At 44.1% G+C, this 23572-nt stretch overlaps 1 protein-coding gene across 5 annotated transcripts in view; it reads right to left on the bottom strand.

The window, feature by feature from the left end:
- COL4A6 (collagen type IV alpha 6 chain) overlaps nt 1–23572 on the bottom strand; it is a 232683-nt gene that overhangs the window by 130719 nt on the left and 78392 nt on the right. For all 5 annotated transcript variants that reach the window (XM_075940942.1, XM_075940946.1, XM_075940945.1 and 2 more), the window contains exon 4: nt 15286–15369. In XM_075940942.1, coding sequence (XP_075797057.1) covers nt 15286–15369 — 84 coding nt within the window. The remainder of the gene's footprint in view (nt 1–15285; nt 15370–23572) is intronic.

The raw sequence follows: 23572 nt of genomic DNA, 5'->3' as shown, positions 1-23572 counted from the left end.
TTGCTCTTGGCTAGTTTAACTGCTGCTAAGTCTTGCTCACAGGCTGGTCCAAGAGTCTCTTGCCTCTGAAACTCCATTTTATTTGAGGACACAGGCAGGAGCAATCTGCCTTTGTACATCTCGTCTCAGGACGATCTTTACAAATTACCCCAGACGGTGCAAGTAGGAATAATGCATTCTTATGATGGAGCAGATAGGTCGCATGCTGGCAACAAAAGTTTTATGAGAGTCTATGGCCCCAGCTGATCTTGTCCTGCTACACCAACAGCAAATATTAGTCATGGAGAGGATAATCAAAAGGAGGAACCCTAGCTCCATTCAGGACTGTCCAGGAAAGATAGTAGAGCTCTGTTTCTCCTGAAAGAAGCTAGATTGCAGCCCATGAGCTCCTACAGGAAAGGATGAACAGGCCAACTGAAGTACAGACTTTCTAAAGGCAAGCATTGGATAGAAGGGCGAGGTCCCATCACACAGTCATAAGATTACCCTGGTTTGAGTTTTGGTTTTCTGTAGGTGCTTGGTTGGAGGGACAAAGCACCAGTGGTTTGGAACTCACACGAAACAATGACTAGCTGGATGAGTTATTCCTGATGGGTCACTAGAAGACATTGTAGAGGCAAGCTGGCCATGGGCCTCTACACTTTTTTAGAAACTTTACAGAGATGCATCTGCAGGGGAACATACTGAAACAGGAAGTTAAAGACTGCAAGTAGCCCAAAGTGGGATAAATAAGAAAACAGTGTCTTAGAGCTGCCAGAAGGGTTTCGATATAGAAAGAAATATTGTTGAGAGAAGATGAGCTCTGTCATAATGTGAATAAGTGAATAATTAGCATGCGAAGGAAGGAAACATTCAACAAGTGTCGTTGGCCAGGTTCAAGGTAGTAGACTGCTCCCTTATGTGTCTTCCTGGGTAGGAGCAGAGTATTCTTGCTGTGTCTTAATGCACAGAAGGCTCCAAACTTCTCTTATATGAGTTATGGTCTTAAGACAAGAATCAGTGAGAGACAAGAATCAGAATTGCTTGTGTTAAACAGAAGGATGGACCTGCTAATCACAATTGCATACTCTGGTTTTATACTGCAGTGCATTGGACACTATGTTAGCTGATCTTGATGACTAAGCCACTTTAACATTTATTTATCTGTCCATGTATTGTAAATCAATCAATCTTCTTGGTGAAGACTGAAAAAATAAGTGATTAAGCACCTTTGCCATTTCTAAGTTTCCTGTTATTGTTTCTCCCTCTTCACTAAGCAATCGGCCTACCCTCTCTTTGGTCTTCCTCTTGCTTCTAATATATTTGTAGAATATCTTCTTGTTACATTGTATGTCCCTAGCTAGATTGAGCTCATTTTGTGCCTTTGCCTTTATAATCTTGCCCCTGAATACTTGCACTGTTTGTTTATATGCATCCTTTGTAATTTGATACGACACTTTTTTGATTGTCAGATCATGTAGGATCTTCTTGTTAAGCCAAGATGGGCTCTTGCCATACTTTCTCTCTTTCCCACACAGTGGAATAATTTGCTTTTGGGCCCTTAATAATGTCCCTTTGAAAAACTGCCAGCTCCTTTCTGTTGTTTTTCCTCTTAGTCTTGCTTTCCATGTGACCTTACCTCCCTCCCAGCTCTATGAGTTTATTAAAATCTGCCTTCCTGAAATCCATTGTCTCTGTTTTCCTGTTCTCCCTACTACGATTCCTTAGAAGCATGAACTCTATGATTTCATGATCACTTTCACCCAAGCTGCCTTCCACTTTCACATTTTCCAGTTCCTCCCTATTTGTTAAAATCAAATCTAGAACAGCTTCCCTTCAAGGTCAAGAGGTGTTTTCAAAATATTTAGTTGCTCAAAAAACCTTTGGAAATATTAACGGTCCCATCAGTATGGCTTAACAGACTACCTGGACGTCAGTCTGAGAACCATTGTTCTGGGATATTTCAAAGGCAAACATTATGAAACACCCTCATTCAGGTCCCCACACCAGTATGTAAAGTGCCGCATTAGTAGGCAGATTGAAAAAACAGTACAGTTAACATAGCTGTGCAAATGGCACAATCCTGTCAGCCAATACCATTTTATTTTTAAACAGTTTCCCAATGCAGTATGTTTTATAGTGTAGACGAGGCCTCATTTTGTACACAATATGGCCAACACTTTATTTCAGCCACATTTCAGGAACGGTCAGAAACATCAACAAAAGACCTCTTCGTGGGCCTCTTCAAAATAGTTCAATCACTATTACCAACTTCCAAGATGTCCAAGCAAGGTAAGATGAATGCTTTTCCCCTTGAGAAGTCTTGACAGATGTATTTAAGGTTTAAACAGCCAACATCTTACTGTATGTATGTACAGGTTCAGTTTTGATACCCTTCATCTATTAGGTGGATACCTACTGCAATCTGACTGTTATTTTGTTAGCATATACTATAGTTCTGGTGAACGGCCAGGATTCAGTGTATCTAACTGAGGTTGGGTCAAGGAGGGGAAAACAGGAAATGTACACTAATTGCTTAATGCCATATTTGGCAGAAGTTAACATTTTTGGAAATAATAAAAACTAAGTCTTGGCAGTTGTTAATAAAACAACATAGGCACGTAGTTGTTTGACTTACTATTACCTCATTTTCACTTGAAATATAGCCAAATTCATGTTCAATATCAACAAACAGATGGTCAACATATTTTAAACTTTGAACAGTGGTGATACATGGCAAGGGAAAAAGGGGGCCACCAATCCCACTTCTTCCCCCCATCCCCTCACAATTGCTCCACCTCTCCCCACCTGCCTTTTCCCAGCACTCCCCAGAGCAGCGTGAAGCAGAGCTGTGCAGGCTGAAGCCACCCGGCCTGTGCCTTCTTGACTAGGGGGTGACTGAATGAAGCAGGCAGGGAGGAGGGTGGCCATGGCTCAGTCTGCTGGTGCTGGCCCTCCCGACTGGGAGGGAGCATCCCCCGCCCATGTCGCCTGTGACTTTGAAGATAATCCTCTTCCAAAAAAAAATAGTGGCATTGTAATTTGAATGTCTTTCCAGAGAAGGAACTGATCAAGCATCATTTACAAATACTACAGAAAGGCCAATATTTACTAACACAATATTTATTAATAGTTAAAGTGCTTCATTACTATCAAAACTACTCCAACACAGAAACACAGATTAAAAGAACTGTAATACCACAACTTTCACGACTGTGTTTGGTGGGGAATTTACTGGGTGCTGCTGATTCTTTTCCCTGCAGTAGCACTCAAAGGCCCATATCAGATTTGTGCCCCATCATGCAAGGGGTATACACAGTAATAGTCTCTGCTGACACTTTAACTTCAGACAGGACAAGGAGCTGATGTAACAAGCAGGGTGAAGAAAGTGAGGAACGTAGGACAAGGAAATTGATGGTTTTATGGGCAACATGCACAATTTTCAAGTTTTCGGCCTCTCTTTTTTTAAATTATAAAAAAATTATCAGCAGTGATTCCTAACATTGCTCATGTCTTTTAAATATGAGCAATGTTAGGAATCGCTGCTAACAACCCATCTAGCCTTTATGAGTTAGCAATTACTGTTGGCATCCCTGTAGAAGTAGATCTTGAGGGGGAAACTGAAGATGCAGAGGATGGTTGCTTTATGGATTAGTTCAGGGAAGGTGTTACAGTGCAGGAACAAGCAAGAAAGAAAGCCCTCTCTTTTTCACAGGCAAAACTGGTAATAAAATTAGACACCACTGGACTGGTAGAATGGAGAGGAGGTTGGAAATGCAACATGAGATAGAAGCAGATATGGAGTGAGGAGCTAAACTGTAAGCACAAGAATCTTGTGTTTGGCTGTGTCCAGACTCCATGCCTCCGTCGACGGAGGCATGTAGATTAGCCAGATCGGAAGAGGGAAATGAAGCCGCGATTAAAATAATCGCGGCTTCATTTAAATTTAAATGGCTGCCCCGATCTGCCGATCAGCTGTTTGTCGGCAGATCGGGAGAGTCTGGACGCGATGCCCCGACAAAGAAGCCTTTCTTCATCGACACAGGTAAGCCTCGTGAAACCAGGTTTACCTGTGTCGATGAAGAAAGGCTTCTTTGTCGGGGCATCGCGTCCAGACTCTCCCGATCTGCCGACAAACAGCTGATCGGCAGATCGGGGCAGCCATTTAAATTTAAATGAAGCCGCGATTATTTTAATCGCGGCTTCATTTCCCTCTTCCGATCTGGCTAATCTACATGCCTCCATCGACGGAGGCATGGAGTCTGGACACAGCCTCAGATACACAATGGACCAGAGGAGCTAGTAAAGGGATTCTAAGAGGTAACATGATCAGAATAACAGGCTTTGCAAATGATCTTAGAATGCACCAGAGGAGGATGAGATGGGACTCAGAAAGGCAACAGAGGAGCAAGTTGATGTAATCAAGACAGAGGTGAAAGGGACCTAAGTGAGAGTTTTAATTAGACAGAGAAAAGGCTGGTTCTTGGATAAATGGTTATACAGGATGCACCTCTCTGAACTGGGACTCTCTGGTCTGGCAACATCAGTGGTCCAACAGGACCATGAAAGTTCCTGGACCAGAGAGTCCCGGTAGAGGGCCAGAGGCAGGACCCCTATGAAGGCCAGGAGCCCAGCCAGAATGGCAGGCAGCTGGAAGTCCTGTCATAAAAGTCTGGCTGGGCAAGTGGCAGGGCAGCTGGAGCATGAGTGGGCTCTGGCAGGACAGCAGTCAGACGCAGTGGGGCCAGGAGCCCTAGTGGCGGGGGCCATGGTCTGCTGTAGTGGGGCTGGTGAGGCCAGGAGCTTGGTGGCAGGGCCAGTTTGGGCTGCTGCTGCAGGGTCAGTGGGACTGGGAGCCCGATGGAGCTAGCGTGGCAGTGGGACTGGTGGCAGGGAGGAGCCAAACAAGAGGCCAGAGGATGGGCCAGGAGCAGAGCCGGGTTAGGGACCAGTGGCAGAGGGGCCAGAAATGTCCTCCCCTGGTTCTGCAAAATCCCTTGTTTGAGAACAGTCACGTCCCAAGGGTGCTGGACCAGGGAGGTCCAACCTGTACATCAGTACAACCCCGAAGAGAGCTGAGTGAAAGATATCAATTATATGGCCTGGGTAAGTGCCAGGAAGAAAAACGGTACTGCCAAACAATTAGGGAATAGAGGAGAGAGGAGGACACAAAAGCAAAATGTTGCCATATTCAAATGCAGATTGACAGTGAGATAACCAAAAGGAAATGTCAGGAGAAAAGAGTTGTGAAAAACGAAGGAGGGAAAGAAAGAGGTGGTCACACTAGATGTCAAAAGTAGTTGAGATTTCAGAGGAAGAAGATGAAATAGACACCCTGAGTTTTGGTCAAGAGGTGTTTTGAGTAGAGTAAAAGGGTGGAAGCCAGACTCAAGAGGACCTAAAATGGGATTGGGAGAGAGGAACTTAAGACAGTGGTTGTAGAAACTTAGAGGTGAAATGGAGAAAGTACACTGGGCAATCCTTAGAGAGAAGCTGAGGTCCAACTGTTGGGCTTTTGGTGATGAGGAAGCCCAACCTGTATGTAAGAGGAAGGAACTTGCTGAGAAAGGGTCGGGGTGGCCAAGGGGAGAAAAAGATGTTAGAAGGCAGGAAGTCATGGGTTATTTCCAGCTTGCCCGAGAAGAACAATTCTATCTAGAAGCAAGAGGCATTTCATTTTCAGTGTATCCTTGCTCTTCCCTGAATTCACATCAACTACAGGACTGACTCCAAGGTCTGTATTAGAAATCAGTGTAATCTGCTGCAGTGCAGTACCTCTCATTATCAAGCTCAATCTAGTAATGAGTAAAAATCAGCATTTCTTCCAGGTTTTTACACCTATGTATGTGAGATAACATGGTTACTTCCTTTTCAGAGTGGTTGCTCTAGAATCTGTTAAAATAATCTTACCTCTGTTTTTGCAGTTCCCTGGGATTCCCTACATGAAACAAAGCGAATCCTTTGGGAACTGAAAAGGTTGAGATAACACTATTTAAAAGACTGCAAGGAGTGAGTAATGTTAGAGGCAAAACTCAGAAAAAGCTCTGCTGCTTCAGCCCATTTAAAGCAACAAAAAAAAAAAACACCCTGATTTTAAAATGTTTAATGTAATAATTAATAGGGGAGAAAACAGCACCATGAAATTTGTAAATCAAATTTCAACCAACTATTCCAAGAAATGCTCCTCTGTTCCTTTAGAGAGTTGAAGACACTAATCACAATATTAAAGTGAGCACAAGAACTCTGTTTCCAACATGACCTTAACCCTTAGTAAATAGCAGTTAGGTTATATATTCCCAAAATGTGGCATCCAGTTACTGTGTTCAGTCCAAATTCCTTGGACATATGTCTACCTCCTCTAAATATTTTGGCCTGCAGTGGTTGAGTTAAAAACACATTCACTGCCAATAGCTAATGTACAATGCATTTACCATAGTTATTCTAAGCTTAGGGTGAAGTTATGGAATCTCAGACACCTCTGTGTGATAAAGGAAAATGTATGCGCTTAAGAAAAGCAAGAGTCTTTACAGCATTAAAGGTTGTATAATTGACAGGGCAGTTAGATAAATAACTTCATCTTATCTTAATGGGCTTGCATTTAATCAGGCAGAAGAGCTTTAGAGAGCACATGATTTGCAAGGGATACATTTATTGACATGACTACAAATCGCAGGAATAATTAAAGTTAATTAGTAACATCAGAAACTGAAGTTTAGCTTCGTCAGAAAATCTTGGTCTGGTCCAAAAAGCTACATTATGTTAATTGTGAGTGCTTTGAGTGTCATTTCAAGTTCTTTCCTTTCGAAAAACCTGCTTCTTAGAGATGAAGCCCACAGGACCAATATTGGTGGGAAGGCAATAAAATCCATCAAGCAATGTTTAGAGAAAGCTGTATTATTGTTCTAACTTCCAAGGGAAGTGAGCAGGCACCAGGAGATGGTCATGCTCTGCAAATACTACAGCTGCTAATTTATCTTTTCAACTGTTTAAAACTAGATGGTAAAATATAAAAACATGAAAGCTAAGACCACCATACAGAGATGCAAAACGAACTATAGAGATGAAATGGTGCAGACCCTCTACTGCTCAGTGCTTCCAGCTTTGAAATACTAAAGTCAGGAAAACTCTTCCCCCCATTTCCACCAAATCACATGCATAGGCACAGAAAGTAGGCATGAGGGGAGGGGCTGCAGCACCGCCCCCCCCCAATTTTGTGCCCCACACTGGCTGCTGCCTCCAATCCTGGCTGCCAGCTCCAGGGGGTCCTGACCACCAGCCCTGTGGACTCCAGTGTTCGTCCCAAAGTTTTGGCTGCTGATGGCTCCACTGCCACTCGGGGTCCCATCAGCTTTGCTGCAGGCCCTGGGGCCTTGCACCTGGGGCTCTGCAGCTGCCCCACCTGTGGCCCCAGCCTGGGGCGGTGAGGAACATGGACAGGGTAAGGTGGTGGTGGGAGATGTAGCTCAGCACCCAGACCCTAAAAATTGTTCCAGCACCACTGCTCATGCTGAAGGCATTTCTTATCAATAAGGCCATCAGTATGGAAAGAACTTTTCAAAAGCTCAAAAGTTAACCCTGCTCTAAGCTCTGGGTGAAACACTGAAGAAAGGAGCTGGTAGGGGAGAAGCAGGAAAAATGTTATTTTAACACTAACTTCTGCTGACAGTGCCTGTTAAGAGCTGATAGTTTAAGCCGCAGACCAGTCACCTACATGCTGGAGAACATGCATTAGAATTACTGTCTTTTAATTTACCTAAATATGAAAATTTATTTTACTCCCTTTAAATCTGTTAATTTTTAAATGGATCTAGTCAGAGTCAGATTTTCTTGGTATCCTTTACTTCATAAATTACATTTCCCTGTTCATAGCGTTTGGTAAATTATTTTTATTTTTTTCTACACATAAGGATTTCTCATCATTTCCCTTTCTCCGTTACATTTCCATTCAATTTTATATGAGCTAGACAGTTGCTTCATTAGCTGACATTCCCGAACACATTTTTAAAGGAGGGTTGCCATAAAAATGTTACCGACTTGTGCAAGTCAGATCAAACACAAGTACTGTGCCTGTGTGTGTACTTACTGCATTGGGTGTGCAAACTGCACTAATACCAAACGGTATGGAAATACTGGTGCATCTTTGTACATGGACCTGCACCTGACCACTGTCACAGGCCTCCTTTTAAAAACTGTATTTAATTAGGTATTTGCCATCTTTGCTGTCATCAGGGATTGAATTACAGACCTCCAGGGCTAGATGCTTGAACCTACTCGCCTTGACCTAAATAGCCAAACTCTCTAATTGGCAGGTGTCACATCAGCTATGGCAGGGGTAGAAACCCGTTTTTGTGTCGGGACCCCCAAAAGATGAGGAGGAAAAGAAAGGGAGATTTCACCTCACTCATGCAACTTGTGCAACTCAGGTACTAGGGTTCCCCCCGCACTCCAGCCCCATGGGGGGCACTAAGGCTCTGGGCTTCCCCCCCAGGCCTGGATTAATTCGTCTGAGGGCTGGGTCTAGCACACTTTGTGGGGTCAAAAATGAGGCATTCAGTGTGTGGGAGGGGCCTGCTGGGGAGCACGCTGTGGGTGGGTGTGCAGAGTCTGGGGGAGTGGTAGAATGCAGGAGCAGGATGAGGATGTGGGGTCTGAGCAGGAGGTAGGTTGCAGGAGCAGGGTGAGAGCGGCGGTGAGAGAAAGGGTGAGAGGTAGGGTTCAGGAGTGAGCTGAGGATGTGGGGGCTGGGAGGGAGGGTACAGGAAAGGGCTGAGTTGGGGGTCTGGGCAGGAGGGGGTACAGAAGTGGATTGGGGGGGTGAAAAGTCTGGGTGGCAGGGAGCATGAGATGGGGGCATCTACCTGGCACAGCTCTGGGGAGGAGGCTCCGCACTGTCCTGTCCTGGCTTGCAAGCTCCATCCCCATCACTCCCGGCCAATGGGAGCGATGGAGGTGGAGTCTGTCAGCCATCACAGAGGACAGAACTTCCCTGTGCTGTCGTTCCAGCGCCGAGCCTGTGGATTTGAACCCCCTGTGCAGGTGGAGAGCCCCCTGTGCCCCACTGGGGGGGAGAGGGGAGGTAGACCCCCTGAGCCTCATGTGCCAGATCAATGCAACCAGCTGGCTACATCCAGCCCATGGGCCATAGGTTCCCCCTTCTTGCTCTGAAGACTGAGCAGAGAAAGGAAATGTAACAAATACTGAACAGTGGGTTATTTTTACATTGTTATTTAGGTGGAATGTTAAACATCTTGCACAAACTTTAATTCATCATGTATTAACCAAGAGTAACTAAGCAAACTGAGCTGATGTGTTTTAAATTTTAAACCTAGAGGAACAAGACCAAACCCACAGAAATTCTTAGACTTATAAAAGAATTGTCCCTTTCAGTATGTGCTAACTTCTTATGCTAAGCAATCTGTTCTACTTTGCATTTTGCTGTGAAATTGGGAATTCCTTTCCCAGATCTAAAGAAAAGCTCTGAGGGACTTGTAAGCTTGTCTCTTACCAACAGAAGTTGGTCCAATAAAAGAGATAACCTCACCCGCTTGTCTCTCCAAGTTATTATCTGGTTGAATGAGGTTAATTTATAGAGCTGCCTTGGTTGTTTCAATGTCTACTCATCATTGCCACATGATGTGTTACATCAGTACCAGGTATATCAGGGACAATGACCTCACAAGTTGCTCCTACACTACTTCTCTCTGTGAGTGTACTCTAAAGGGACCATCTCTAAAAACTGGGCAGCTGTGTGTGTGAAAAGCAAAAGATACAACTTTTGTCCAATATCCTCTCTTGTTCATTCTCTTCTTGGACTCTTTATTGCTGATGGCACTTCTCCACTAGGCACTGAGCTTTCCCAGAATGAATTGAGTTCCACTCACTCAATATTTATCAGCTGTAACAATTTCCAAGCTTGGAAACTTCGAGCCCTAAACTCGCTGGGGGTATGTCTACACTACAGCGCTAGTTCGAACTAACTTAGTTCGAATTAGTTAATTCGAACTAAGCTAGTTCGAACTAACGCATCTAGAACTAAAAACTAGTTTGAACTAGCGTTTTGCTAGTTCGAACTAGCAAGTCCACATTGAGTGGACTCTGAACAGGGCTTAAGGATGGCCGGAAGCAGTGCCGGCAGGGCATAAAAGGAGGACTTAGAGCATGGAGATGCTGTCTCAGGCTAGCCGCGGGCTGCGCTTAAAGGGTCCCGACCCCCACCCGGGACACACAGTTCTAAGGGGTGCCCCGCTTGCAAAGAAGTTCTGGCTTGGAGTGCCCTGAGTGCCCACACTGGGCACATCACACCACTCGGCCATCAGCCTGGCTGCACTTGCCGCAGGCTGCCATCTGGGGAGAGGGAGTAATTGGGGGGCTGCAGGAGAGCTTCCACCCCCAGAAGCCCGCAGAGCCAGCCCAGTCCTCCCCATCGGGGGCTCGTACCCCATTCCTCCCTCACCTCCTTCCACTTACCCTTCCTTAGCCCCCCTTCTTATTGATGTACAAAATAAAGATAACGTTTCTTCCAACATTGACTCTGTCTTTATTGAAAAAAAACTGGGGGAGACTGGGAAAAGGAGGTGGGAGAGGGGAAGAAAAAGGCTGGGAGAGGGGAGGGCAACTAACATGATCAGGGGTTGGGAACAGGTCCCAGATGAAGAAAGGCTACAGAGACTGGGACTGTTCAGCTTAGAAAAGAGGAGACGGAGGGGGGACAGGATAGAGGTCTCTAAAAGCAGGGGTTGGGTGGAGAGGGTGCATTCAGAAAAGTTCTTCCTGAGTTCCCATAAAGAAGGACTAGAGGACACCACAGGAAAGGAATGGGTAGCAGGCTTGAAACTAGTAAGAGAAAGTTGTTCTTCTTCACAAAGCAAATAGTTAACCTGTGGAACTCCTTGCTGCAGGAGGCTGTGAAGGCTACAACTAGAACAGAGTTTAAAGGGAAGTGAGATAAAGTGATGGAGGTTGGGTCCATGGAGTCCTATTAGCCAGAGGGTAGGAGTGGTGTCCCTGCCCAAAGTTTGTGGAAGGCTGGAGAGGGATGGCACGAGACAAATGGCTTGGTCATTGTCTTCGGTCCATCCCCTCCAGGGTCCCTAGGGTTGGCCGCTGTTGGCAGACAGGCTACTGGGCTAGATGGACCTTTGGTCTGACCCAGTACGGCCATTGTAAGCTCAGGGCTCAGGGTCGGGGGTCTCAGTGGACCCCCTTGATTTTCATGCACACCTGGTCCTCGGTGGCCAGGCTGGCAGCTCTCCTGCCCTAGACGGCCACTTTCCTGTGCCTAGTGCGGAGATCGTGGACGAGGTCCACGATGTCCGCACTAGCCCAGGAAGGTGCCCGCCTCTTGCGGTCCAGGGCAAGCTCCCGGGAGCCGCCAGCCTGGTCCCGGCAAGAGGGGGTGGGCTGGGGGGCATCGGGTGGGTGGCTCTGTGCCGTGCCAGGTGCAGGGTCTGCTAGCTGGGTGCTGGCAGGCTTGCACCTGGCACGGGCACCGTAGCCAGCCCGTGCCCCTTTAAGGGGTCCGGGGCTGGGAGGGGGGCATAGAGTTTCCCTGGTGTTGGCCAGAGTGGCCACCAGGGAAACCTGGGGAGGGCTAGCCTCCCACTAGTTCGAACTAAAGGGCTACACAGCCCTTAGTTCGAACTAGCTAGTTCGAACTAGGCGTTAGTCCTCGTAAAATGAGGTTTACCTAGTTCGAACTAAGCGCTCCGCTAGTTCGATTCAAATTCGAACTAGCGGAGCGCTAGTGTAGCACCTATTAAAGTTAGTTCGAACTAACGTCTGTTAGTTCGAACTAACTTTGTAGTGTAGACATACCCTGGGAGTTTTGCCACTGACTTCAATTGAACCAGCTCAATGTCTACCAGAGCTGGATGTGAATCAATGACTGAGGGATCAAGGGCTCTTCTACAACTGATCTCTCATCCTCTAAATTTAAAAGTTAACAGGATCTGAATTAAACCTCAAAGAATAACCTAAAAAAGAAAGAAAAAAACCCTGTCCCCAACCAATCAACCAGTCATCAGCACTTCCCAGGGTGAATGCAAACTCCACACCCAGACAGCTGGAGACACAGATGCGATTTTGTACTTATACATAACATAACTTACACCTTATTACTGGAATACTCCAGGTGGGCACTTGACAATTACTGCACAGAGTTGCCTTCTAAAAAATCTGGATTCATTTCTGAACATGGCAGTCAAGTGATCTCTACAAAATCCACCTCCATAGCCCTTCCCTTAAAATTATGAAGGCTATAACCTAACAGACATATCTGCCATATGGGCAGCTGGTGCTCTCAAAGCTGAGAGAGTATAATGTTCTCTAGCCAACATAAGAGCATAGCGTTAACATTTTCAAAAATGCCTAAGTGACTTAGGAGCACATGTCACTGAAAGTCAGTGGAACTTGACCATAATTGCAATGTTAAAAAGTCAAATGAGTTCTCAGGTCAGTAATGAAAACAATCTAAAATCTTTGTGACATCTTAACAAAAGACACAGAGAGCTTGAATGGCAAGGTCAACAATGTGACAGCCAGTTCAAACAATTAAGGAGAACCCTGGGAATGTAAAGAGACAGCAGGAGGATGCTCCACACTGCCCAAGGGTCATAAAATGTAGGGGATTGTGCAAGGTGCTGAGTGGAGTTGAGTTCCCTAAGTACCTGGGAGGAAGCACTCAACACTTTGCAGGATCAAGCCACTGAATTAAAAGAAGCACTATGATTCTTATTGGACATTTGAAGAACACTCCTTTGTTCTTTCTCTTGTATCATTTGCTTTGCTCTGTGTAGAAGGCTAAACTCTATCATGCAATATTGAGCACTTGCTTTAAACACATCCTATATGGACAACCTGCAAGACAAGTCAGCTGTTCCAGAAGGTACACTTGACGCTGAAAGAAGCATAATCCAATAATGCCTACCTTTGCTTTATGTACTACAGCGTTATAAGCAACCAGTTCTAGGAAAATGTGCTCTATTTGTTGTTCACAATAAAGTAATGCAAAAGACTTGCTTTAATAAATAAAATTCTTCAGGATTCTCAAGGACTTCCATGCACTTTGGCAACGTCAAATAACTAAATGCTTGTCAAGCTCACTGAACTCTTTTAATACTCACTTTACTGGGGTACAGCATAGTGAGAAACAGAGGTGAGCTCTATGCTTTGCAAAGGTGCGGCCCACTTGCAGTGCACACTGCAGTCAATGGCAGAAATCGTATTGTGAATGACTTGTTCAAGGCTACACAGTGAGTCAGTAGCAAAGTTTGAATAAAAGCCGCCTCATGCTCTACCATTTAAAAAAATACTTCCCACCCTCTACTTGAAGTTATGAATAATAAACATCCATAGGACATGGATTAATAGTGAAACACTTAAGAATTCAGAATATACTGAAGCGTCTGCATAAATCCATTTTAAGCATATGCTTAAAATCAATCCTCAATAAGGATTCCTGAACTGAGGCCAAGAAACAGATTCAGATTCATTATGTTAACAGGAGAGTGATGTACTTAATTTCCTTACTTGGAATAAATCAGGATTGCTACCAACAGTGAGAATTTATTTCTGAACAATGTTTTTTTTCCCATAGTGAAATAACTCATCTCTAACTTGCTAGTATTATAAACTCTTTTTACAATTTCTAGTAATTTAATTTATTATTGCACTTCCAAGGAGGCAGATGTTAGCTATAAGATATACATTACTCTACTGTTCAAGGACTTGCTTCAAAAACATAAAAAAGGAGATATAGGCCACAGAGTTCTTGTAGATTGAAGCTTCTGTTATTCTCTTTTGGAGGTGCACACCAGAAAGTGATTACACTCAGCGCAGAGGACACTGCATACGTAAAATCTAGGTAGGAATCTGGAGAACTGAACTGTTATTGTTCTTTCTGTAAATTTAGTTATGAAATGAAAACCATAAAACAAATCAGTTTGGAAAACATCAGTAACATGGTGGGGCATTTTCTACATGATATAGTAAATGCCTGTTATCAATGTTACCTTTAATCTTTTCCATCCGTGTGTGGATTTTTTCCTACCCACGTGCAGAATAAAGGTTATATGTACCACAGCATGTGTAAAGGTACACTACCAAGAGAAACAAACCAAGCTGTGGGCTCTCTGCTAATCAGCTGGGCAGCACTGGAATCTATCCTGAGAAGCCGGCACAAGTGCTTAGCTTACAGGGAACACTGCCTGTCATGTGGTAGTGCAGGCAGAATAAAGGAACATGTTCTTTCAACAAGAAGAATTGTTTGATTACTGATAACTAGGAAGTAATGCAGAGACTCAATGCTACTTGCAGAGCTAGTGAAATCTTCCAGATTAATTCCTTAAATACACACCAGTAGAATTTGCTCCTGACTCTGTTACCGTCATTCAACTGTGTCATGTTATCATTTATTTTGACTTCTGCTGAATGCAATGCAAACCAGCACATATGCCAAAAAAGGAGTGCCTAGGCAAAAATTAAAATAATAATCGAATGAAAGATGAAGCTAAGCAGCTGTCCCTCCTCCCAAGTTACAAAACAACCAAGCACAATCAGACCAAGCTGATAGCCCTTGCCCATACAAACATGTGCCAAAACAAAGCTGGGACAAAACTGGCAGTTTCTTATTATTATTGCTTTGAGACTGTGATTTGAACAAACCCCCAAAACACACACACACACACACACACACACACACACACAGTTGCAAGCGCGCGCACACACACACACACACACACACACACAGTTGCAAGCGCGCGCGCGCACACACACACACACACACACACACACACACACACACACACACACACACAGAGTTGCAAGCGTCCACGTGTAAGGAAAATACAAATATACATTCAGCATTACTTCCCGTCCCCCACAACCAAATTCTCCAAGCAAAGACCAAAACCAAATCAGTCATTTACAACCCTATAGAAGCATTTGCAGTATAACCCAGGAAAAGTTTGTTATGGAAGCCAATATCAATTTCATTGTTTAATATTGTGTAATGATCCTCCTAGAGTAGGTACGTAAAAGCTATTTGACTTTTCAAATCAGCCCTCAGTTCACAAAGTGAAATGACAGGTTCCATTACAGCTTCGTTGCACAGCTAAGGAACATCAACTTTCATAACAGTTTTCCAAAACTTGGCCAGGGCCAGTTTGAATGCAGCTGGTCTTCATCATAGCTCTTGACTCATTAAGTCATTAGATGGAGGCTTAAGCACATGAACTTTGGTTTTTCTTGAGAGAGAAGATAAGAGACACAAGGACTGTTTTTCTTCAGCTAACAAAAGAGCCAACATACCCGAGCACCTTTCTCTGGAAAACATTTGCAGCCGGTGCTGCAATCTCGACCGCCACATGGTCCATTATAGGATTTCTTCCCACCCTGTAAAGGAAAAAGAGGAAAAATGAGTAACCAGATCCTACTAGGCATCTGAGATCCTTCTTAGTCAAAATGCTGTAATTAAGAGCTGGTTTGTTTCATTTCATTTTGAAGATCTACATTAGTCATGTGGATTTGTTTGACATCAACTAGACTGGCTAACTAACATGCAACTTTTTAAAGCAACTGGCTCATTTTCAGAAACACTGATCATGTCAACATGAGAAAATGTCTTTAAAACCGTTAGAGGAAGACAGATTTATAAGTTGCACCTGATCATGCAAGGTGCTGAGTGCACTCTCGGTCTAGCAAGTTTCACTGGGCTTGACGCTGCCTTGGGATAATAAGCACCCTATGGCTGTGTCTACACTGGGCCACTTATTCCGGAAAAGCAGCCGCTTTTCCAGAATAACTTGCCAGCTGTCTACACTGGCCGCTTGCTTTTCCGGAAAAGCAATGACGATCTACTGTAAAATTGTCAGTGTTTTTCCGGAAAAACTATGTTGCTCCCGTTCGGGCAAAAGTCCTTTTCCGGAAAAACTGTTCCAGAAAAGGGCCAGTGTAGACAGCACAGATTTCTTTTCCGCAAAAAAGCCCCAATCGCAAAAATGACGATCGGGGCTTTTTTCCAGAAAAGCGCGTCTACATTGGCCATGGACGCTTTTCCGGAAAAAGTGCTTTTCCGGAAAAGCATCCTGCCGATGTAGACGCACTTTTTCCGGAAATACTTATAACGGAAAACTGTTCCATTTTAAGCATTTCCGGAAAAGGGTGCCAGTGTAGACGTAGCATCCGAGTTTAGGATCACTCTATGGAATTAGAGCTATAGCTCCTCCCACCAAAATCCCACAAACCTTCAGACAGCTTATACAAGCAATCCCCCAAATTCTTCCTCTTGCGCACCCCATTGCCAGTGACAGAATGAGGCTGTGTCCCCCTGGGGAGCGCAGTGCTACTGGGCAGGGGCAGGAGGTGGGCCCAAGCCTGCATCTGAGAGCGGGGGTTTGGGGCAGGGCCGCAGCGGTGGCCAGGGGCAGAATAGGGCAGGAAGCTCGGGATGAAAATATGCAAGAAAAAAGTTAGCGAATTAAACAATTTAATTACAGTCGGTTAACTGGCTGGGGTCCAGCCAGCCTACTGGGCGAGGGGCTCTTCCCACCCAGCCCACAGTGGGTAGGTAGGGGTACTACTCTGGCCAGCTGGCCACAGTCTTCCCACACCGTTCTGTGAGCAGGGAACTGCTCTGGCCAGCCAACATCCTGCCATCCAGGCCACAGCAGGCCAGCTGCCTCCCCCCACCCTGCCAGTTAACCAATTAACTAGTTAGTCTGCTGGTAAGGCAATGCTTACCAGTTAACTGGTTATCCTTTTACATCCCTACTGGAAGCACTCCATCATAGAGACGGGCCTGGGTACTGCCATCCTCGACATTCCTTCATGTCCCACCTGGGAGGCGCACCCCTCAGTTTGGGGACCACTGGTTTGGACCAAGATCTGATCCTTCTGTTTTATGTCCATCTCTGTAAGTAGTCTCAGCCTATGGGCTAAGCACTAGAGAAGCTTATATTTTTTAATAGCAGGAAAATACCCCACTTAGTGCAGAAGAGACCTCACAGTGTAAGAAGGAAATGTAACAGTTTGAATATATTTGAAAACCTGGGACAGCAAATGGCATATTACACGAGCTGACTGTAAACTAGTTCCAACCAATCTCCCTCTGCATGATATGGAATTTGCTTGTTACATTTCCAAATAACTATGTCACTATTATGTTTGCAGCAATGGAGAAATGGACTTTTCAAGAATAAGTTACACAACGGTTAAATATGCTATTTGCCCCTCCAGGGAACAGGCCACATAAACGATAAAAAGCCTTCTATAGATGCTGCTACTGATATTCCTTTAGTTCATGTGATAGAGAGCCATTCTGAAACCATTCTTAGAGTTCCTGATCCTACAAAACACACACTTCACAATCCTGAGGGAAGGTTGTGCAAACCAATAATTGTATAAGTAAAGATTTGCAGAACATGTACCTAAGAACGAAGAAGGATAACTGAGTGGTGAGTGTCAATGCAGAATTAAATTGTATGCCTTAACTGGGCATTTCCAAACCATAAAGTGTTTGGATTTCTTTTTACTTTATCCTCAGTTCTGAATTTACTGGGCCTGTATTGTTTATTTTGGGAGTCACTAAAACATTATGATAGGCTAGTGATATGGCCTTTCAAACATGCCTAGTTTAAATATAGTTGTGAGGGGCTGAATCACAGAATTCCTCTGGGTATGTCTACACTATGGGACAAAGTCAAATTATGCTGCGCAACTTCAGCTATGTTAATTGTGAAGCTGAAGTAAAAAATAGTTTAACTCAGCTTCTACACAGCAGGGAGTCAAAGGAAGAACACTCTTCCATCCACTTCTTTTACTCCTCATGAAAGCAGCGTTACTGGCATTGACCGGAGTGCCCCTCTCACTTCAAAATAGCTGTCTTAACTAGACTGCTAATTCAAACCATGGAAGATGGACAGCCACAGCTTCAGTCTTCCTCTATAGTGTAGATGTACCCTCTTAGAGCTGTCCCCCAGTTTGCTGGTCATGCCACTGATGCCTGTCTTCCTGCTCTCTGGGGTCCCTATCATCCTGTCCGGCTGGGCCAGATCCTGCAGTCTCCTCCAGACAAGGCACCACTAGGGATGATTACCACTAGGGATGTAAGCAACTATAGGGGTTACCACTAGGGTTGTAAGCAACTATAGTCCCTTGACTAGCCACTTTCCCCCTCACCCTTGCTGCCTCTAACAGCAAGTGGGGCAGGGAGGGGGGGAGAGGGATCAGGAGCCAGTGCCAGAGCATCATCTCCACGGTGGGCAGGGAAGGCAGGGGGGTAGCAGAGACCAGGCGTGAGCCGAGAATCAGCTGATTTTCAGCACACACCCAGTCTCAAAAGCTGCACCTCTGCGGCGGGGGGGTGTGTGTGTGTGTGTGTGTGTGTGTGTGTGTGTGTGTGTGTGTGTGCGTGCGCGCGTGCTGTCTAGGAATTAACTAAATAAGTTTAGTGAGACTCAATAAACCTTTTGCCTTTGAAGGTCCTCCCTCCAGCTCAGGGTTGAGCCTCATTGCTGGATCGTTGCAGGAGAGGCATGCAACACAACTGATAATGTTGTCTTAATAGATGGAAAAAAACCCAAGAACTTCCTGGCTCTCAAGCTAGCACCTTCAGAAGCACTATATTCATTCCATTCACAAAAATGGGTTTTTCCACCCGTTTTTTTTAAACTTCCTTCCTCTGATGGATGTGCTCAAGTAAATGATGCAAAGGGAAGCCTTCAGTGGTGAATGAAATACCATCTTCATCCCCAGATGACCAATATATATATGGAGACAAGCCTAGGCTAGAGTTAAACATTTTCCAGTTAAGCGCATTTTTGGAAAATATTCCTCAAGCCTTCCAACTTCCCTAACACCTGGAGTAAGCTTCTTTTTGCACCTTCAAGAATCCTCATTACAAAGGCTTTCTCAAGACAAAGAGGACAAGAGTAGCAAGTCTAGCACAAGGGTGATATAATACAATTTTCACTAAAGACTATTTTTAGATAATAAAACTGTACTCATTTGATAAAATATTGATGATCACAGAGCTACATTACATTAGCAAGCTGACTTCTTACATAGCTTACAATCAGCATATATCACCAAAGAGCTTCAATAGCCAATTACATATGTTTTTTTGCCCTGGAGGTATGTTGCCTTCTATTGCAAATCAGTTATGACTGGGTCCATGTAATTGTAGGTTGCAGCAATTCTAAGCAGCTGTTTTAGGGCCAGTTCCTGCAAAGTTCTTGCACCTCCCACTGAAAACCTAAATGTAGCAGGGCATAAAGCTGTAGGACCCCAGCAGCAGAAAGAAAAGAGCAAATCAGGCAAGCTGCAAGATAGTCAGTGTAAGTGGAACCCTGACCCAGTCAGGAGAGTGGGGCCAGAAACAAAGGTCAGATTACAACAATCAGGAAAATGCAGAAAAAGAATCTCTTTGGATGTCAATGGAATGCACTCCCAACCTAGATGGAGCTACTATAAGGTCGGAGCGTAACTGGCTGGATAACTATTTTCAGAGAGTAGTTATTAATGGTTCACAATCCTGCTGGAAGGGCATAACAAGTGGGGTTCCACAGAGGTCTATTTTGGAACCGGTTCTGTTCAATATCTTCATCAACAATTTAGATGATTCCAGAGAGTACGATTATTAAGTTTGCAGATGATACCAAGCTGGGAGGGGTTGCAAGCGGTTTGGAGGATAGGGTCATAATTCAAAATGATCAGGACAAATTGGAGAAATGGTCTGAGGTAAACAGGATGAAGTTTAATAAGGACAAATGGAAAGTGCTCCACTTAGGAAGGAACAATCAGTTTCACACATACAGAATGGGAAGCGACTGTCTAGAAAGAAGTACTACAGAAAGGGATTTAGTGGTCTTAGTGGAGCACAAATTAAACATGAGTCAACAGCGTGACACTGTTGCAAAAAAAGCAAACATGATTCTGGGATGCATTAATAGGAGTGTTGTGAGCAAGACACAAGGGCTGTGTCTAGACTGGCCAGTTTTTCCGGAAAATCAGCAGCTTTTCCGGAAAAACTTGCCAGCTGTCTACACTGGCCGCTTGAATTTCCGCAAAAGCACTATACTGTAAGAAATCAGTGCTTTTTGCGGAAATACTATGCTGCTCCCGTTCGGGCAAAAGGGCCAGTGTAGACAGCAGAGATTTCTTTTCCGCAAAAAAACCCTGATGGCGAAAATGGCGATCAGGGCTTTTTTGCAGAAAAGGGCGTCTAGATTGGCCACGGACGCTTTTCCGCAAAAAGTGCTTTTGCGGAAAAGCGTCCTGCCAATCTAGACGCTCTTTTCCGAAAATGTTTTTAATGGAACACTTTTCCGTTAAAAGCATTTCCGGAAAATCATGCCAGTGTAGACGTAGCCAAGAAGTCATTCCTACGCTCTACTCTGCTGATTAGGCCTCAATTGGAATATTGTGTCCAGTTCTAGGCACCACATTTCAAGAAAGATGTGGAGAAAATGGAGAAGGTCCAGAGAAGAGCAACAAAAATGATTAAAGGTCTAGAAAACACGAGCTATGACGGAAAACTGAAAAAACTGGGCTTGTTTAATTTGGAAAGAAGAAGACTAAGAGGGGACATGATAGCGATTTTCAAGAATCTAAAATGATATGTCTACACTAGCCCCCTAGTTCGAACTAGGGAGGCTAATGTAGGCATTCGAAGTTGCAATGAAGCTGGGATTTAAATATCCCGGGCTTCATTTGCATCTTCCCGGGCGCCGCCATTTTTAAATGTCCCTTTGTTCAAATTCCTTGCCTGTGGCTACACGTGGCATGGAGTAGTTAGTTCGAATTAGGATCTCTAATTCGAACTACCGGTACACCTCATTCCTCGTTCCACGAGGAGTACCGGTAGTTTGAATTAGAGATCCTAATTTGAACTACCTACTCCGTGCCACGTGTAGCCACGGGCACGGAGTTCGGACTAAGGGACATTTACAAATGGCGGTGCCCGGGAAGATGCAAATGAAGCCCGGGATATTTAAATCCTGGGCTTCATTTGCAACTTCGAATGCCTACATTAGCCTCCCTAGTTCGAACTAGGAGGTTAGTGTAGACATACGCAAAGAGTGTTACAAGGAGGAGAGAGAAAAATTGTTCTCCTTGGCCTCTGAGGCTAGGACAAGAAGCAATGAGCTTAAACTAAAGCGAAGGAGGTTTAGATTGGACATTCAGAAAAACCCGCTAACTGTCAGGGTGGTCAAACACTGCAATAAATTGCCTAGGGAAGTTGTGGAATCTCCATCTCTGGAGATACTTCACAGCAGGCTAGACAGACACCTGTCAGGGATGGTCTAGACGGTGCTTGGTCCTGCTGTGAGGGCAGGGGACTGGACTCGATGACCTCTCAGGGTCCCTTCCAATTCTACTGTTTTATGATTCTAGTCAGTAACAGCCTTGTGCATCCAGCTACATGCTGTGCAAGGACATGGAGGAACCAGATGTAGCCAGGTTCTCATCCATTTCAGCCTGAGTTTTTGCGATTGTTTAGCTTCTACTGCATTCTTTGCATGTGAGGTCTTTGCCCCAATGAGGGATGTTAGTCATTAACCAATTAACCGGTAAGCATCACTCTTAGTGGATGATGCTTTCTGGTTCACTGGAAGCCTGGCCAGGCTGAAGCAGCTTTCTGCCCGCCTGTGGTGCAGTCTGGTGGATCCAGCCTGCTGAAGCAGTCCCCTCTGTAATGGGTAGGGGCTGCTCCAGCCTGGCCTCCCATCTGCGCTGGGTTAAGCAATTAACTTGCTAAACATAACAATTAACTGGTTAACTTATTAAACAGGATTTTACATTCCTAGCCCCAATAGCCCTTTGACTAAGCATTCACTTCCTAAGATCCCATTTACTTAATGTTTTAGCTTTTCTCCCAGATATAAGTTATGCAAGAGAAATATTTTTTCATCTTAGGCACAGATTCTAATCTAGTCCGAACTGTAAGTGTCTGGACTAAACAGGCCAATTATTTGTTCCATCCCAATTCTGCATGTGTTGCCAAGAAATCTTTCTATCGTCTTTAGTGGGAGCTGGATTAAGCTATAATCAAGGTTTATTGAAATGCAAATATTAGCTTGAAAATTGGTCTGTGTTTCATGTACAAGAGCAGGTTTGCACTGTATTTCCGATCCCAACAAGAGGGGTCATTCTACTCACTTGTGAATGAAAGAATTTGAGAAGGAAGAAAACAAACCAAAACTAGTTGGCTATTGACCAGCCGTTACATGTCACAAGCATTTTATTTAAAAAAAGTAGCTGACATCAGACACTCCTGAGCTACTTAAGAGCAAATGGATATGCATGTAATATTTATGCATAACTTTTAAAGGTCTATATTTAACTTTTTAGAATACATCCATCTCTTCGAAAACAAATAATTCACTACATTTTTCACTAAAGGGAAAAAAATCCTAACGTACAAATGTAAGGCTCATTTAAATATTTATAGATGGCAATTTGAATATATAAGCATAGGCACTCTAGGCTCCATGTATGTGTTTATATTCAGGGAGAAGATCTTTCCAAGTGTTCAGCAATATTAAATTTCAGATTCTGAAACTGACAAGGATTGCTATGAAGGAAACAATCAGGGGCTAAAAAAAGAAGGACCCCGAATATAGTGGGAACGTAGATTATATTATAACAATACTGAGTTAAACTATTCAAATATAATATCAATGATCAGAAGCATTTAGGTTTTTTAAAGTATAAATGTTTATTTTTTCCATAAAAAATGAAATACATAAAAATTAAAAATGGGTCAGATTCTGACTTACTTTATAATATGCCCATTTAAATCTGCAGTAACGCTTTTAATGATTTCAGCTGAATTACTCCAGATTTGCCACAGTGTAGCTGAGATCACAAGCTGGCCCATCATATAGGTAGAGCATGTCATTTATTTAGGATATGTCTATGGAAGTGAATAATTATTTTAAAAGCCATTCAATAACAAATGCTAGAGTAAAAACATAATATTCCTCCTGTTTTTTTGGGTATATATCCATCAAATGTGTATATATAATTGATTTATTCATAAAGGCTTTGATTCAAATGAAAACTTTCCATTGACTTCAATGTGTTCTGGAGCAGGTCCAAAGAAAATAAAGGACTAAAACAGCTGGGATGCCACAAGACATGCCATAGACACAGTTCCTGTGCATGCTCCCCAAGGGATCATAAAATAATTATGCAGAATTATTACATCACCTACAAAAGCAAAGAAAAATATAGCTACAACACAGAGTGAAAAACAGCCAATTCAAGGGTTCTCTGCATGGGATGTGTGCCATGGACAGGTTTCAGGGAGTTGCAACCACACTCCTTTTTGTATAGCAGGGCTATACTGAGTTTTCTGTGTTGTAGCATAGCATCATGGTATGGGAAAGGCTAAGAACAAGGAATGTTAATCTATTAACCCTTTAACCAATAAGCATCATTTTATCGGTTTATGGTCTAAGTTCAACTCAGTCAGCTCCCAAGGAGGTGGCTTCACTGCAGCAGAGCAGCAAAGCCTCCTCCCTGGGAGCCAGGTGGGCAAGGACTGCCGGCTCCAAAACCTCCCCCACCAGGAGCTGGGCCAGCAGTGGCTGGC

This window comes from Pelodiscus sinensis, chromosome 13 (assembly GCF_049634645.1).
Source record: "Pelodiscus sinensis isolate JC-2024 chromosome 13, ASM4963464v1, whole genome shotgun sequence".
Classification (NCBI taxonomy): domain Eukaryota; kingdom Metazoa; phylum Chordata; order Testudines; family Trionychidae; genus Pelodiscus; species Pelodiscus sinensis.
Note: the sequence above shows the minus strand (reverse complement) of the source record. Positions and strands in the feature narration are given on the sequence as shown.